We start from the raw sequence: 19271 nt of genomic DNA on the forward strand, positions 1-19271 counted from the left end.
TGACTACAACATCTCCTTAAATTATTCTTTACATCAATCTGAGCACCATAACAGATGACTTTGTATCACCCAGCTCTGGTGTTGGTGCCTCTAACACAATAATATTTTCCCCTGGGAATCTGTAATTTATCCTTCTTTCTATCTTATTTGGCAATTGGCCTTCAAGAATAGCTTCACAGAGTTTTGGCACAATAAAACGTCTGATGTTTTACAAGAGATACTCGGCACCATCTGCTTACCAAAACTGGTGCTGGCAGTCACTGGCACTGCCTCAGACAGACGTCTTGACTCACCCATCAGGAGGCAAATTGGATTGAAATATGGCGACTCATGTACTGCTGTGGTTCAAAGTATGTTTGTAAAATAATAATTAAAAAAAAGACATGTCAACAATGAAAATTTGGCACAGCCGCAGTTTGTTCCATCTGAGGTCTTTTCAAACTTATCATGATTGACTTGACTTTTATTCATATTTGGATAGCTGTCAGTCTGTCCACTGTTTCTACATTAAATGTTTGAGTTATTTCATGTCTTTTTAAGCCTCACGATGAGTTATGAACCTCTGCTCGTGACCATATGTTAACCATGAGGCAAAGGCAGCTTTGGGCTTCATGCTCCAACAGGCCTCAAGACGTACACGTCTAAATATTACGTAAACTTTTCAGAGCACATTGAGTTTAGCCATTGTATTCTGCTGGTTGTGTAGTTTTTATTGTGTGATGCTTTAGTCCATATTATTTTAAGTGATTTAGTGTGAATTCTCCTTGTATATGCGTATGGTTTATTGTTAGTGAGTGCACAGATAGTCAGTTGTATTGTAGAATCAAGATGTTATTTGATTGCTTGATTTATTTGCATCATTTGTGTTTCTTGCTTAGATCATATATTAGAGGACTCAACACCTGTGGGCTTTGTTGGTACATTACTGTGCTGTTTTTTTCTGTGTGGATAATTCAGTAAAAGGAAAGTCAACCGTATCCAGGCATCCTGTGTGTGTTCTTACCGACCCCCCGAGGTGAATATCCCTGCTGGTCACTGTTGGGTATATAGGCCTATTTCAGATCTCTGCATGTCCTGAAATTCTCAGACTTTGTTAGATGATGCTTTAAAATACGATTGCTGGTAGTGAAATGTGAAAGGGCTTCTTACTGGTCTTTGTCAAGGCCCTCTTAATTACTAAAACTACATCTGCTCAAAAGTTAAGTTAAAGGCAGAACAGAAGTGGTGCTGGCTCATAATTTTCCACAATCTGTTATCCACCTGAAGCCAGATGGTCTGTGAACATTTCCAGTAAAGCCTTTTTTTGTTGCAAAATTCAGAATTTTCTCTTCTGTCTCGGTTGCACATAAAGTCACAATTTTGACTGGGATTGCTTTTTTCCTTCCTCCAACAGTTTGAGGAGGTTTGACACCGTGGGCTTAGATTTATCTAGAAATCATTAACAAGAAAGCACACATTATAAATATTATTCTTTTTTATTAAAGAACAGTTGTCTCTAACTGTAAACATGCAAAAACTTGACATAAGGGAAAAATGTGCAGCTCCATTGTGAAATGTTCCAAAAAAAAAAAAAAAAAAAAAAAAAAAAATACAAGACACAGTCAAAGTTTGATTAAAAATGATTCCCATAAAATATTCTTCTGATTTTTTTTGTCACATGGCAATTATTTATTTATTTCCACAGGATTCATTTAGGTCTTTATTTGTGGGCTACCTGTAAGCCTATGGTGATAAAAATAAACTACATTTACTATTTATAACTGACTTGAGATCTTGATAATTACCAAGTAACAGTTTATACTGTTAATAATATGTATTATGAAAATAACAGGGACATAAATATTCTTTATGTGTGAAAGTCAACTTGCTACAGAAACCAATTTCCATCACTTTTAAAATAAAAAATATGAAAGTTTGGCTATCCTGAAAAAAGTGATGAAATCTGAAATCGAAATTATAGGATAGTCAGTCATAATTATGTCACAATGACATAAAAAGTCAGAATTATTAAAAAAAAAACATAATTAGGAGTTACAAGTTGAAATGAGATAGAAAGTATGAGATAAAAAAATTGTAAATATGAGATAAAGATGATTGATGACAACAATAAAACTAGAAAATTAGTAGAAAGTAAGTCTAAATTTGATGAAAGAATAAATATAGTTATTTAGACTTAATTATAAACATGACTTAAAAACCGATATTATGACATACTAATTCATAATTATAAGGAAAAGGTCAAAATTATATGGAGGTAAGTCATAATTTTGAGATACAAGTCTAAATGTGAGATGAAAATCTCCATTAAAAAATAGAAATTCATATTTATGAGATAAAAGTTTGAAATAATGTGAGAGTAAGCTAAAGTTATGAGATGAAAGGTCATTATCATGAGATAAAAAAGACGAAATCGTTTGAAATATAGTCGTAATTATGCAATAAAAAAATCGTAATTATAAGATACTATATCTCATGACTTTCGATATCAAAATTTCGATCTTTTTTCTCTCATAATTTTGATTTTTTTATTCTCCAGAGTGCCATATTTGTTTCTTTTTTAAGTGGCTTAAATAGGCTTTCTTAACTTACTGATGGTCAACATGTATTCACTCCTCTTTATTTCGCTGGTCGAAGTTTGTAAAGCTTACGAAAACGAAAAGGAATGTTAACGGGGGTAAGAATTTTACGGGGGGCTTACAGGGGCTGAACTTTAAACTTTAAAAAAAAAAACTATACTACATTACCCAAAATTCATTGCGAACTAACTTTACTACGGCAAGCAGGAGGCAGCCGCGAAAACTTAAACAGTCGCTAAAGTGGTGGAAACATATCAACGTGCCAGCAGGAGTTTGGGAAGTAAGACGACAAGTTTGGAGTTTAGCTTCCATTTGTTGGTCGTTAATACTGTCGCGGTTTCTCTGCGTCAACATTAGAGGACGGGTCAAGAAAGTCACTTTCTGCCGTTACCGATAGACCGAACAGAAAAGTTAGCTATGTAGTTTAGCCGCAAAGCTAAAAACAACTGCAGCTAGCTGGAGCTCTACGAGCAGCTCACGCTTCTAAATGTAATTGCTGTATGGTCAGTTTAACAAGTTAGAAATGAACAACGTGAGACCATGGTAGTCCTGAGAGAGGGGATGTGTCCTGGGCTGGATGAGGATTTAGTCCGCGACCTGCGTGCTGCTGATGTTAAAACAGGTTGGTAAATGTTGGTATTCGTATGGCTATAACTGCTAACGGTGCTTCATTATTATATATTGATAAAAACAGGTCGTCTCTTGAAAAAAATATGATTTCTTGTCTTGCAGTAGAAGATCTGGTCTCATCTGACATTGAGGATCTGGCACAGAAATGCTCTGTGTCTTACAAGGTATTTATATCACACATCAATTAAATATGTGGCTCGTTCACTCAGGCGAAGGAGCTTGAATACTGCATGTCAGTGAGTTAAGCACCCTGAATGTCAACCATGATGGATTGTAAACTGCCTGCTCAGTCATATTTACCCCTCATATAACACCATTTAAATCCAGGATGCACTGACTCTCTAATTATGTCCCTTAAACCAAACACATTCCTCATTGTATCAGCCCAACAGGGGCTCAGTCTTCTGCTGGGATGACATGAAGCTTGTTATTTACCCTTACTGTACCTACTTATTATAGCTAATATTAATATTTAGGTATCTTAAGTATGGTATGATAAGGCTGTTAGGTCACCAAGGGGAAACACTGAACCCAGTCAGTTAGGCTGTGTTGTTTCCTGTAGATGCAGAGAACTTGCATGGCAGACAGCTGGTTTGAAAGTGGTTTCTAGTAGATTTATTTAATGCTTATAGTGAGAAATGACTGCTAAAAACGTGTGTAGTCATCAGGGAAGAAAAAAAAAATACTTGTTGTACTCTCAAAAATCTGTTTGAACCTAGTGAAGAAGAGGCTAGTTCTCGGTTTTTCATCATTTACAGCACAGATTCATGCAGAGAGAGCAGAGAGCATAAAGACATTTCATTTAACCCGTTTCTGATCTTATGGGTAAACAAACTTTTTTTCTCTCCTTTGGATCATAAACAGTGTTTTTCACTAACTTTTAAAAGATAGAATAGTGAGTAATTGTGTGGGTGGAATGGGCATTGAAGTCAACCAAAGTGTTTTTGTGTAGCAAATGAGTTAGCTAGATCCTTGTATTCAGTAATACATAAATGATACATCTTGTCCCTCCAGAGATTAAAAAACATAAGGATGTTTAGTGAAATGAGAATATATTGTATAGTATCTGAGGATCCTTTTACATCTAACCTGTGTGGTTCAGTTAATACTACCTAGAGGTGGGTTTGCAGTGGGTGGTATCTTTGATCTATTGTTGTATTTTTTTTTCTTAGAATAAGTTTAATTTGAATAAAACCAAACTTGATAAGAGATAGTGTGGTTAATTGTAAGTAAATTGTACAGAAACTTCTAAAAATGTGAATTTGTGCATGATGCTTTGTGCAACATGTGTGCTTTGACCACCTTCAGACTGAGTTGGGGTCCCAGGTCTCTGGTGTTGTTAATGGTTGTCACAGGTAGAAAAGTTTGGGACCTCCAGGTTTAACCCTCATTTCCACATGTGTATAGTTAGGGGTTATGGGTAAATATGAGTAAAATTTTGCCTGCAACATTTCTCCCTTCTGTAATATATTCACCCAAAATGTGCCACAAGTACATAGAAAAATTGAACTTTAGTGGTAGATTTTAGAGAGGCTATCTGGCAGTGTGCTAGCTGACCAAACTGCAAACTAGATAACAATCAGATAAACAACTTTGATATGAAATATGTGATGATGTATCAGGATTTATCAGTCGATGTGAAGTGCTCTAAGATTGTTTAGGCAGCGTCAGTTATATTCAAACATTTAAGTGAACTGTTGGAAGGGGTGGTTAGATTAAAAACAGGTTATTTAGCATATAAACAAACATTGAAATGGCTAAACAAGTAAGCTTAGCCCGTTCTGCCATTCATATGTACATTTGTGAATTACTCGCTTCTTTCCTGGTTGGCCAGCCTCTGCAGTGATTTCTTGATATGCAATATTAGTCCTATTTTATCTCTGTTATTCCAGTGAACACATATTCCAAGGTGCTTACTGGCGAAAATTAAAAATACTGACAATATTATCCTCTCCCCAGTAGCTACATGTAGTTTACAAGTTTTTAATCCATCAGTAAAAAGTGCAGTTCCTTGCGTTGGACCCTAGGGTTTGTTGTCCTTATTTTTACGGATCCGTCTCATACCTGTGATGAAACAAGGCATTAGACTGTGCAGGAGTTTTCCTAAATGTTTGGTATTTAAAATCAAGAAATCACCCAAAGTTGGAGCTTCTGACTTCTGTTCTGTTTTAAAGGTGTGGAAACAGATATCAGTATTGTTTGATTTTTGCTGGTATTATATCTAAGCTGAAAACTATGGTTCTAACTCTATGTTTCATTGTTGTCAAATATACAGTAAGTAAACTTTTCTTTGACCTTTTTCACCTTTATCAGGTGCTTTCAGAATCAGAGAAATAATTACAGGATAAGTAGATTCCCTGCATATAAGACCATTCTGTTTCTCTGCCCATTTCTGCCTGCAGCAAATTCATCCTGATCTCGACTTCCTGTCCACTTTGTTCAGCCTGCAGGCATCCCCTGAGCTGATAAGCAGGCTCCCTCTGGTCCATCAGTCTCCTGCTGTTGATTTGAACCTCTGTTGTGCACACACATTACAACAGCCAGGAGGTCAGTGCTAGGTCATCTGCACTGACATGCTTATCTGACAGGCAGTCTGATTCAGAAGTTCAATTAAAACTGCACAAGGCGAGACTTTTATTTTAAAAACACACTCATCTGACAAGCTCTCATCCTAAATTGGGGCACCAACACAGCCACTAATTGAGACCCAACAGATTTGCCTTACATCCCCCAAAAATAAATGTCTTAGTTTTTGACGTGAACTCTGTCAGGAATCCTTCTCTGCCATGAAGAAGACACGAACCAGAGTGTGAGCCTGCTAAACAGCTGTAAACGCTCCTTCTTCAGGCAGCTGGACTCTATAACAGGATATTTTTCTCCTCAAATCACAAAGAAAGCATCACATCCTTGCTGAGTTGTGAACACTGTGTTAAGACACAGAATCATTGTTGAAAGATCCACAGGGATGTTGTCCCACTGTAATGGAGCTGGTACAAACATCAAATAAACCTAAAACTTCCCTCAAAGAAATCCAAACTTCGATAGACTTCACATACTTATATATCATATAGAAATCCTCTCACGGGGTGAAGTCGGGCCAAAACATGTAGTTTTATTTTCCTTAGTGAAACTGAGCAGGTCACTTAAAGTTCTGTGTTTGAAGAGCTCGTCTGATTAGGGACTTTGTAATCTCACACCAATATCTGCTAGGAAAGATGACTTTTTCTAGGTGAACTGTGTACTGATTATGTCCTGAAATGACACATTACATCATATCACAGTGCAGACTGCATCCACTCATCTTTAATGATCTCATGCACACTGAAGTTAGGGCTGTCTCTATACCAGAGTTTTGAACTTTGATATGATACTAGTAAAAGTCAAACAATATCAATAAATTTTTTTTTACCAAAGTAACAAAAACAGAAGTCTGAGACACTTCATATTCTTGTTTTTATGCCTCTTTTATTCTGGATACATGATGTTTTCAGGATCTATGGACGTTTGTCTGAACCGTTCTCCTGAATACCGTGGCTCAAGAACGCTTGAGGTCAGGGTCCTTGGGCCTCATGTTCATCCCTGACTTGTGAACGCGATCTCAAGAACACTTTAATGGATTTCCTTCAAGTATCCAGGTTTCCCAGCTACTCTAAACAGTATGTGAGCTACCTGGAGATCAGTCCACTTGACTTAGGGCTTAATCTGAATGGGCTAACATTGCATACTGATGGAGTACATGGCTCATGATTGATTTACTTCCCCTCAGGTGTCATTTTTGATGAGTTCATCCCTTATGTTTTTTATGTCAGATAAATGAGGTTAATCATTCAGCCCTAGCTGCAACTAAACTTTTTAGTCGTAATGTCATTATTATTATTACTTTATCAGTACATTTCTGTGTTATCGACTCTGTTTCCACAAATCAAAAAATAGCTACTGAAATTGTTTGCCTCTGTCATTCTAACTTTTGTGCAGTAAACTGTATTACCATAGAATTATTAAAAAACACATTATACAAGAAGCAGTTCCAACCTTGCTCTTCGTGGCAAACAGAGTGCCACCCTTGGCAGCAATAACTGAAATCAAGCGTTTGCGATAACTGGTGATGAGTCTTTTGCATCACTGTCCACCCCTCTTCACAGACTTGTTTTAACTCAGCCATATTGGACGTCCCGTACACAAAACATGTTAAAAAGCTGTTTTTTTTACAGAAATAAACTGGCTACAGTCTGGTTCAAAACAAAACAAAAGAAAACAAAACGTGTCTCATTAGCTAATGTCTTCATGTCCTCTCGCTTTTTTTGGACCACAATCGTTTTGATTATGTTTAGGAAAAACCTCTATGCGCACTGATTGGCGCGTCTCATTTGATTAACATATCTTGACAGGCAGGCGCTACATCCAGAAGGCTAGCTTTAGTGTTGGCTTAGCTAACAGGAGGTCGAGCTCAGTGGGCGGGCTCTCGTTTGCAGTTAGGTAAATCCAAAGTTCGGTTGACACAGTGATTTGAATATGGAGGCCGCCATGCTTTGTCTTCAAAAGCTGTTTGAGTCCACCTATTGTAATCAAATAGCTGACATCACACAGGCTTTGGCCAATTCTTTCTACAGTCTGTGGCTCTGATCATAAGGTCAACGTAAGGTCAAGGGGCAGGCTAACGGTGTGAGTGCTTTCTTCCAGTCAGGTTGTAGTATTTTTTTAAATTTGAGAGGATGGTTTTTCTCTTGAGTGGGTGTGACTTCGGCTCGTTCAGCAGATTGTACTGCCTCATTTTTCATGATTTTGAAGCTTAATTTTATAACCTTAGAGATGTTTTATCTGACTGAAATTTGACCTGGTGGTTGATAACACCGTGGCCTGTCGTACAACAAACCTAAATACAGATTTGTTTTCACTTTACAGGGTCTTTGATCCAACAACCACATAAATGGTGTATTTTGTAGCCTACAGGATCAAGAAGCAAACAACAAATCATACTTTAGTCTTAAATGTCAGACTCATACGTCACACATGATAACGCTCTGATAACTGCTCTGACCCACAAATGGTTGGCTGTAGCTTAATGGGAAGGCTGTGCTGAATGTCCCATATTAAATTTGACCGGATGCATTAATGAATTTACCCTTCAGCGCCGGATGAGTCATCAAACATATTTGAACAGTCTGACATTTCAATATTTAAATACAATCTCTAACTATGTTTAACAGATATAAAAAAACACTGAACAATTAATACTTTGAAACAGAATTAGACCCTAGATGTTTTTTGTTTACTTTGTGAAGGTTTCATTTTCATGCTGAGGAGCTCTGCTTCAAAATCTTTCAGTATGCACAGTGATAGATTTGTCAGTGAAAATCCAATCAGGTAAAGAAGGTACTGTTCTCCCGAGTTTATAGAGTTATTTTGGGCCCAGACAATTTGTACTTTTCCCCACTTATAAATAGAAATTGAGGATGTATGTGATCAGATTTTTTATTTATTCGCAGCAGTGTAGTTTTGTGCAGTTCAAAGTAGCGAGGGGGGAAGAAGTCTTTTTGAGATAATGAGACTTTCTAAGCCAAAAGGTGTTATTTCTTACAAGTTAAGGTTTAAAGAAACTTCTTTGTCCTCCTAAAGTGAGGTTTTCTCTGTGGTTCTGAGGCTTTTGTCGTCCTCATAGGTGATAGGGTGTGTTTCTCCCGTGATCAATGTTGAGTCAGATATGAATATTGATCTGCAACAATACGCTAACTCTATCATTATTAACGGTCTTATTGTCAGATATCCCTGCTCATGTTTAACGTCATTGAAAGTTAAACAAAGGAAGGTTTGTGTCTCAGCTCTGCAGTGACACTGCTTATTTGAATAGGGGGTGACAAATGTGACCAATCATATGTGAGTGCAAAGCTGAGAGTGAACTTGTTTTGCCAAGGTGGCACCTTCCTGATTTTCAATTCCAGACTTGGCACATTATTTATTTTGAAAATTTAATTGCTGTGGAAACCTAGAAGTAGGTTTTGTTTTTCACATTTTCTTCCACTTAATTTGAACAGCTCAGTATGTAGCCTAGTCATGTAGTGCAGTATGACTGGATTTAATGAGTAGAAGGAAAACACAAGTGTACATGCAGTATGCAGTGTTTCCTTGACACAGGGAGCCTGTGTTAAGTATAACAGATCACTATTGTTCTGTGAATAGCTGCGTGTAGAGGTTCAAGAGGATACATGCAGAAAACTGTAGTGTGTTTGTGACTGAACAAATGGAAGTATGAATGTAGTGCTGCTGTACTTTAAAAATTGATCAACATTGACATTTTAACTCTAGTAAAAGGTGAGGTAGCAACTTCTAGATTTAACCATTTATTTTTTTATATTTAATCTGATTTCTTTATTCATGGACTGCACAACAAGTCTTGATTTTAAAGTTGTTGCAAAATGAGCACAAATTGTGAAGGTAAAAATAATTTTCGGTACCAATAAGTTATCAACAGATATTACAAATGTTCTATGCAATTTTGATTGCATAAAACATTGATTAAGAATATATTGACCAACAAAATCCACAGAGAATAAGGCATTAGGTTACTTCCTCACAAGACTACACGTTCCAAAACCGTAAGTGGTGTCGTGGTATGTGACCTGCCATTTAGCCCAGAGATGAAGAAGGAGAGGATTCAGGAGAAACACATTAAAGGAGACTGTGTATGTGCAATAGAGAGAAAAGAGTAACTTCATCTGATCCATTACCCAGCTGCTTGTAATGTCAGAGGAAAATATGTCACTGATTGGACTCAGACTGGACTCTCTGCACATTACAGCTGGTTATTGTAGTTATTTTACAGAAACAACATTTAACTGTAATCCAATTTACAGCATGTTCTTGTTTTTAGTTTCAAATACACAATTTACCTGGCAGCTCGAGTTGCCAGCTATTAACTGTTAAATGTTCCCTATACAGTATGCTGCTGTAGGAAATTTTACAGTTCAGTTTTGTTTTAACATTAGCTTTGCTAGGTTTACCTGTAAACAAAGAAAATAGTTCAAAGAGACCAAACTGCAAGTCCCAAATGCATTAATAATACATTCTAAACTCACTTTACCTGTAAAATTAAACCAGAGTCAGAGCTGCAATAAATAAAAGATATTTATTAAAACTTAATAGTTTTACATTACATGTTAAAGCTTTTCAAACATGAGCTGTAGCAGCTATAAAATAGTTTCTATTAATAACAAACTTGTTTTGACATTGAAGATAGCATCATCCTGCATAGTAAAAATTAATCACATTAGACTTAAAACAAAGGCAAGCATTCTCAAAGGTGACATTAAAGTGGACTTTAAGGCCCATCCTGAAATCTGTATTAAACAATGTAATGCTGTTTAAACAAAATTACCTTTTTAGTGTATGAACTACATTAGCTTATTCTCACAATTTCACAAATCTTAATAGACACTTGTTAGGGTGCACTTGCGCCTCTTAGCTCAGTGAGAAGTTGATACAATGGCAGTGTTTAGGCGGTGTTCGGCCCTATGTAGAATATGTTCATGTTGAGACGATGTGTTTTCTTACATGTAATTCAGCCATTGATATCGGTTAAAAAGTGGAGCAAAATCACTCCATGAGAGCTTTGCCACCATCAGTATTCGATTCAGTGGATATGCGCATTCACGAGGAGGTTTGTGAGAAGAGGGGCGGAGCTACGGAGCCCAAACACGGAGAAGAACAGGAAGGGAGGGGTAGTAGAGTTGATTCTACACGGTTCTCATTGAATGTAACATACTCAAGCTTTAACTAGAGCTGAGTTGAGTGTTGCCTCAGGCACATAACAGAGATGGACCTAAGCGCATGCTGTGGATTTACAAAGACTGTCCAGAGAGGGACCAATTTTCATCTGGGGTCCCCTTTGTATGCAGATTACCGCACAGAGTATGTGGAATTTGAGGGTTAGTCTTTCAGTCTTACCATCGTCACAAAATCTAAAAATAACACCAACATTTATTCTCATGGAATTTATATAACATAAAACTGACCTTGAGTTTAAAATGATCAAATCATGATAGCAAGATTCAAATGTCATTTGCCTGTTTCAGTCGGTGGAAACCAGTGTATGATTGGAAAATTTCCTGTATATCTCCAGCCTTTATTTAAACTGTATTGAACCACAAAAATCTTACTTGTGAAAGGTACCCCCTTAACTGGGGAATCTCAGTCTAGATTGGCAGGAAAAGAACACAAAAATAATCTGAAAAACATGGTTAAAGAGTTAGAACTTTGTTTACTTTATCATGGAAATGTAATGGAGGCAGTCTTTTTATAATTAACTGCCTGCTTTCAGAGTTTATAACTTGTCTTTTAATCAACATGATCAAGGCTAATAAACAGTAAATCTAAGGCTGTCAAACTAAGTTTCTAATAAAGACTAACTTAATCACTTAGAAAATTATATGTAAAAAAAATAAAAGCACTCTGTCATCAAATGACATTAGCCATGCAGCTGTAGACATTGTGACAACCGTGACATTGTCTGTATTATTCAGTTCTTGCCAATAAAGACTGGACATCCTGCTTTAAGAGCAGCCTCCTTTTGAGCAATTTATGGCTGTATTTTTTTGTGTGAATAACCTGCTGCCTCTGTTTTAATCCTGTATAAATGTCTTACTAGAGCTACAGTAGTCCAATATTCATCATGTGTATACAAGACGGCATTGATGAAGCAAATAGTGAGAACATGATAACATTATTTTGACAAATCCTGTCAAAACAAGCCAGTTTTTTTACCTTGTGTCTTTGGATTACAATCATCATGGTGGCTCAGTTGGGCAGAAAACTATCCAATCTGGCAACAGACCCTAAGGAACAGGAGTACACATGTTGTGGTTGATCCATGCTGCAATTGTTTGTGCATCATATGCTGTAATTTTTATATTTCAGGCTCTGTTTGCCATCCGTCGAGTGCTGCTGGCCCAGCACACAGCGTTCCCTGTGTCGGGAGCTGATCTGTACGAAGAACTATTGAGCTCAACAGCCATCCTCTCGACTGGAAACCCCAGGTATAGACAATTGTGCACACACAGCAGAGCACAGTGCTTTGTCTTGCAGGCACCAGAGGGATTTAACGGAGGGCTTAGAGCCACAAGAGCTGAAAAGAAGGTTCACCTCCAAAAATCAAACGTATTCCTGAGGACAGCTCCACATATTTATTTTAGAGGCAGAGGTGATTTTGTGCTGATGCTTCTTTTTGTCCAAAGATGCTTCTCCATGGTTTCTACCTGCTATGTAACAAGAACATCTTTGATTTGTATGCCACTAAAAGTAGCCGTAGTTTGTAGTTGCTTTGCATAACTATGTATGAGTTCTTAGAAACACTACCCACAACTTAAATTAAAGCTTATGTGAAGATTTGACATTGTTTACTGATGAAAATTTAATAATTATTCTTCTTAGAATTTACAAAATGTACTGTATGATGTTGAATGTTACAGGGAATGTGATAATGAAGATCCTAATGCTCGTACTTTATAGAAAGGGACTTTATAGGTTTAATAGAACAGTCATGTAGTGGTTTATGAACTGGATTAAAAACCATATAATACCACTAGCATTGGATAGCACAATATAAAGAGTATGCATTGGTGCACTTTCTCACGAGGTTATGATCCTCTGTACGACTGGGTGGCAAAGCAGCCTTCAGAATGATTTCCTTCAGTTGGAAAAAACAAGAGTAAAGTATATGTATAAACTGACCCTTTTACAAGCCCTGCTCTCCTTGGTTAATGATGTGTAAAATCTCTTTATAATAATTATAAAGATGTATGGGGATAAGTTAGTCTCTAAAACATTTTAAAGTTGTTTAAAATATTACCAATGTCTGATCCTATTAATGTCAGCTAGTGATAGCTGTCCTCTTATTGTGTATCAATACATTGTTTGGTTGATTAATTATCCAGTCAGATTCATAGAAAGTCAAAACATCAATATAGACCGTCACCTTTAAGCTATGCTTTTATTTTAAAATTCCTCCCTCACGCCTGTTGACAGTCTCCTCCCAGCTGCGTGTCCTCAATAAGCTAGCGATAACGACAGTTTCTAACTGTTAGCGGCCGAGATGAAGAGGATATCCACTCTTCTCTAAGCTGTGTCGACATATTTCGAATGTACACTACACCAGGGTGGGCCTTTCACCTTATTTTGCCAGCTACGTCTGCATTTCTTATCCATATACAACAGTTTTATTAGGTTGTTTACAGACAGAAACCACTTTCCCCTTGTTATGGCTGACATCTGATACAAGCTCTGTGAATAAACAAAGGGGAAAATTCCTCTGATTTGTGTCTCCTTAATGCATTTATTGTAGTCCGGCATTAAATTATATGTTAAATTATTATCAGTTTTTTAGAGCTGTGCATCTTCACTGGTCTCCTGATTCAGTTCAATATCACGGTTCATCACAATACATCAAGATGGGCTGCAAACGTAATAATAAACTGAAAGTTATTTGATCATTTAAATAATAATAACAGTAAAAATTAATTAAAACATTTTTCCTTTTTCAAGTTAAAGGTTTGCATTTAAGAAATAGCTTTCAAAAAGGCTTATCAAAATAAAATGAATAGGCCTGATTTCTGAAAAATGAAAGCTTCAAATAGGTTTTTCACTTGCTCATTATTTTTAGTTCAATATTCTTAATAAACTAGTTACATATTAAAATTAAGCAGATTTATTGCCTCTTTTTTCTTTTCCTCACAATCACTAATCTCTTATTTAGAGAAATAATCCTCAGATCACCATGTTTAGATTTCAATACTGAGCAGAAAATGAGGCACAGTCACTCAGTTGTAGTTTTGTTCTAGTTTTTTTTGGTGTTGTTTCTGTCAAAGCCCACAGCTCCAAACAGCTTACCAGTGGATAGCAAAACGCTGAGACTGAAGAATACATAGCCGAAAGTTGCATACAACACTCCAGGTTTTTTTTTTTGATATAGCATTCATTTTAACCAACCTTGTTTTTTGGCTAATGTTTACTAGGGGCTATTTTTCCCTTCCTGATACGATTCCGACACCAAGGTGTCGGGTATGGCTAAATGAAGCAAAACATAAAGCGAAACCAATGGGATCGGTGCATAAACTTGTGTACTCACCGATACCAATACCTGCATTTTAAGTAGTATCGGACGTATTTCCAATACTGGTATCGAAATCAGAACAACCCCAATGTTTACCTAAAACTTGGTAACTTACAGCTGTATCTGTCTGCAGCACTGCAAGCTTCCTTGCTGCTGTTCTGGTTCTACTGGTTTCTGTAATCCAGCGGTGGCTGAATTTACTTGATGACAAGATTTGACACAAATCCAAAATCATATTAACAGTGATTTCTAAGTTCCATCTCAGATCTATTGCAGGTTTAAACATCCGTGCATCCCATGAGCCACGAGCCACAGCTTAACAAAAAGTAAGGAAATTTGTGTTTGGTACATTATTTCTTTGTTGTAATGCTTCTTGGTATAAATCTTCTACCACTGGAAAGCCTGTCTATTACCCCTTTAAATGATGCCACATTTGTAAGGATCATGCATTTGTGGGATGAGCAGAGAAGATTTGGCACATTTTTCATGGGTGCAACCCACATACTCAGTTCTGCTGCTCATCCCATATATGCATGTTCCTCACAAATGTGGCACCATTTAAAAGGGTAATAAACAGGCTTTCCAGCGGTATAAAATTTATTGCCAAGAAGCATTGTTACAACAAAGAAATAATGTACCAAACATAAATTTCCTTACTTTTGTTATGTTTGAGCTCACCTGACAGGTATCAATCAGGCACATCAGCAGGCAGGGAGCGTTTTGACTTGGGCTGATCTAAAACATTTTTTCCACACTATGGCTAGATTAACCTCTACATTGTAACCCCCACTAGCTTCCACATGACATTTTATATTCTTTCAGAGCAACCTCTAGAACATGATATAATACTGTAAATCACTGTTTTCACTGTAAAAGCCAAGGGCAGGGTTATTGATATTATTCAGATTTCTACATCAAAGAAAAAAAAAACCTCAGATACTGTGATTAGTGCAAGATGCATTTAAAAGTCTTGTTTTGCTCTTTTTTTTTCATTTTTTTGCTCCTGAGCATTGCAGAGCAATACACAGTGACACTACAGAAAACATGTACAATCAATACTTTTGTACATTACCGAAGATGTTTTGCAACCAGATTCCTCTGCATTGATCCACTTTTATCAAACTAAAATCTTTCCAGGCTTGTTATAATCGAGTTTGCATTGACCTGTGCGAGCAGAATATGCATCTGCAGTATTGGAGCTGTAGTTATAAATACAGCAGAGCAACAGAGTCTTTTAGAAATGGCCTGTGTGCGACATTTTAGCAGCCAAAGCTGACTTCTTCTGTGCTTGTTGTTCCATTTGGCTAAAGTGCCTCCTGATATATCAGCTGCCTTAAGTTGGCCTCCATCCTGACCACTTTCCACAAAAAATACTCCACTCCAAAGTGCTCGAAAACATTTAATGACTTGAGAGAAACCCTAAATTCCCTCTGCTCTCAGCATGGCATTGCGTTACAGTAGAGCATCAATTTACCTGCAAAACAGAGACGTGAGGTCTTGTGAAGTTAGAAACAGAGACGTGTGCAGCCATGGCATGATTCAGTTCTCAGTGTGCAGTCATATCTCACAGTGTAGAAGTTAAATATCAAACATTATGAGGGGGAATCTTGTTCAGGGATGGCACAGGCTGCTCTGGACAAACCTATGAAATAGGCCAGCATGGTAGGATTCATAATATGGTACTGTTTCTACCATTAAACCCACTTTTACAGAATAATGAATGACCAAAGGTGTTTTTGTCTCTTTGTGGTTCTTTTAAAGTGGGTTTCATAAATTAGTTAGTGCTTTGGATTAGTGATATGAAACTGAATCAGCTGTGGATGAAAGTTGGGTGTGATTTGTGTATCTTGACTGCACTCTACTGGTGAAAGGATGAACTGATGAACGCTCTGGCTGTCAAGCTTTGGTATTTCAGTGTGGTGTGTGGCTGATGCACAGAGTGCTGAAACCCACACTGCATCACCAGGTATTTGGAAATTCAAAACCTCAAACAAATCCACTCTAACATATCTGCCTTGCAGAATATCCCAAACACCTAAAGGCTTCTCTCTTCAGTCTTTGTTGAAACAGTTTTACTACGTAAACAGGACTTTGGAGGCTGATTGATGTTAAAGTGTCTCTATTTTTTATGAACACGTTTCCTAAAAGTTGGGACTATTTCATGTAAAATTAAAATAGAAACAGAATGTGATGATTTTCAAAACAATGAAACCCCACATTTAATACTTAAAGAAGCAGTGAACACTTTAACATTTTTTCCAGTTAAACACTGAGGTATCTGACTTAATTAAGAGAAAACACATCAATGCTGGTGTTATTTCTGACACCAAACTGATAAAAAATCTGCATTTTACAACTTTTAATGGGCTCAAACGAACATCTGCTTTGAAATATCTTTGCCGAGAAGGTGGTGCTTATGTGACTCTACGTCACAGACTCTATATAAAAGGTAGAATGTTACCGCCTCTAACTGACTTTACCATTCAGAGACCACTCCCACCCTGCACCTGCACTGTTTCAGCTCCGAGAGCTCCGGCTTTAGTAACGCTGGTGCAGGAGCAAATGGCCCAAATGGGTAGTGATCAGGACCACCACAGTCTGCTACCACTCCACAGCCTGCTTCAGGGGACTCTAGAGGGGAAAAATCTTCCACCTCAAAAGATCAGTCTGAGGCTGCAGTGCTGCAGGACTCTGTGTCACTTTCTGGTAAGGGGAGTCACTGTCACTTCTGCTTCATCTGAAAAACCCCGTCCTTACCAAACTGCTCACTTTCTGTGCATTTTTTGAAATCTTCAATCTTGAAGTGGGCGGAGTTAGGTTTGAGCTGGGGGTTCACTTACACTTTAAAAAGGCTTGTCCTGGCTCAAAATGAGGGGTTTGGTTGTGTCTTTCCTTTACAATAAGGCCGAATTGAGCAACTGTGGGAGAAGGGCCTCAGTCAAAGGTGGCCAAGGGGCTGATGGTCACTCTAACTGAGCTGCAGGGATCCTGGGTGGAGATGGGACAAAGTTCCTGAAAGACAACCATCCACCAATCTGGGTTTATGGCAGAGTGGCTAGATGGACACCTCCCAGTGCAAAACACATGAAAGCCCACTTGGCTTTCAGATTTTTTTTTTTTTTCCTTTGCAAATTCCAAGCGGACTTTCATGTGTCTAGTTACTCTGCCATAAAGCCCAGATAAATGGAGGGCTGCAGTGATGGTTGTCCTTCTGTAACTTCTGGATCTCTGGAGCTCAGTCAGAGTGACCATCAGGTTTTTGGTGTTCTGTGTTACTAAGGCCCTTCTCCCCCGATTGATAGTTGATAGTTTGGCCTAGTGATTAACTCTTGGAAGAGTCCTGGTCGTGCCGAAATTCTTCCATTTGAGAATTATGGAGGTCTCTGTGCTTGTGGGAACTTTCAGTGCAGCAGATGTTTGGTTTTTTTTGTAGCCTTCCCCATATCCTTGCTTTTTAACAATCCTGTCTCTGAGCTCTGCAGTTTAGTTCCTTTGACCTCATAGCTTGTTTTTTGTTCTGATATGAGTTGTCAGCTGTGAGGCCTTCTTTAGAGAGGTGTGTTCCTTCCCAAATTATGCCCAGTCAGTTTAATTTACCACAGGCGGACTCCAATCAAGGTGTAGGAACATCTTAGCAACTATTTAGAGAGTTGGGAGGAACCCAAGCTAAATTTACAGCGTTGTTGCAAAGGGTCTTAATACTTAAGTCAATAAAATGACTTAAATGGGACGACCCTCCAGTTTCCTGATATATCATCAGCTGTCATCCACAGCATTATGCAAACAGATGGAACGGCAATACCAGGCATTTCTACTTTGAGCAAATGCTTTTTCTAAATCTAATCTTTCTAAATAGTGCAATAAAGCAAAATCAAATTGTAAGACTAGATTGTTGTCATTATTTTCCAGTCTTGCTGAAGATCCTCAGGGTTCTGGGAGACTTCCCAAAGCACTCTCTTTGAATGCACCTATGAAAAAAATCTTCATCTGAAGGGCCATGCACCCCAAGCACTTCACTCTACCTCTCCATTTCAACAAGAATCAAGATGCTCTACCCCCTAGACATGAACACGCAAAGCCATAGGAGTAGGGCTAAGTGGTAGGGGTGACTTGGGATTGAGTTAATGGATGACTTGAACTACAAGTACTTGAGTAATCCTACCACCCTTGGAATATGGCCCTGAAAGGTACTTAGTGAGCCATCGGGAATGCATATAATGTTCAGTGAAATAGTTTTATTGAAGGGCCAAACAGAAAGCAGTTGCTGATATCTGATAGGTTGATATATGTGATATAAACATGGATTGGCCAAACTTTATGGCGTGTGTGAGTTAGTTTCTTTAGCTGCATAAACAGAAAAGATAAGATTTATTTGCTGGTCTCTGCTGCTTTGGAGTCAGTGAACTGGATGTAGCAAACAGTATTCATTATAACCCAGATCACTTGTGTTTGCTTGAAACTTCTGTACAGCATTGTCTGAGAGAACAAAGTTTAAATTAAATTATGCAAATATTAGAGCATTTACATTTTATTTGCATGCTGTGTCTACCTGAAGCCCTTAAGGCTTTAAGCAGCATTAAAACTTCTTTTCAACTTTCAGTCACGTCTGCTGCCCAGCTCATTCCACCATACTGTTTTTAATGTCTGTTGCCCTTTTCAACATTTTCTTTTCTTCTTTTAGCTGTTTGATGTTTGTGCTATGACTCAGAGCCCACAGAAGGATAAAGAAAGTGACAGACTAAGACTTTTTTTATACTGTCTAATTTCTTAGTTTGGCCGGCTTGAAAAAAGCGTAATGAGAAATTAAAAGGGTTTAAAATATAAAATTAGCTGTACTTTGATAAATAGTTCTCCATCTGTTGAAGCTAGCTATTCCATAATACCTGCAAATCTACTGATCTAAACCAATGTTCATGTTGAAATAATGAGAAACATCCTCCATTTCATATTCTTCCACCATTTTA

The 19271-nt window shown here is 37.6% G+C and overlaps 1 protein-coding gene across 3 annotated transcripts in view; it reads left to right on the top strand.

The window, feature by feature from the left end:
* The first annotated feature begins 2825 nt into the window (after nucleotides 1–2825).
* rad51d (RAD51 paralog D) overlaps nucleotides 2826–19271 on the top strand; it is a 41567-nt gene continuing 25121 nt past the window's right edge. For all 3 annotated transcript variants that reach the window (XM_041801132.1, XM_041801133.1, XM_041801131.1), the window contains exons 1-3: nucleotides 2826–3198; nucleotides 3309–3370; nucleotides 12117–12235. In XM_041801132.1, coding sequence (XP_041657066.1) covers nucleotides 3117–3198; nucleotides 3309–3370; nucleotides 12117–12235 — 263 coding nt within the window. In that variant the 5' untranslated portion in view covers nucleotides 2826–3116. The remainder of the gene's footprint in view (nucleotides 3199–3308; nucleotides 3371–12116; nucleotides 12236–19271) is intronic.

The sequence above is a fragment of the Cheilinus undulatus genome, linkage group 12 (genome assembly GCF_018320785.1).
Source record: "Cheilinus undulatus linkage group 12, ASM1832078v1, whole genome shotgun sequence".
Classification (NCBI taxonomy): domain Eukaryota; kingdom Metazoa; phylum Chordata; class Actinopteri; order Labriformes; family Labridae; genus Cheilinus; species Cheilinus undulatus.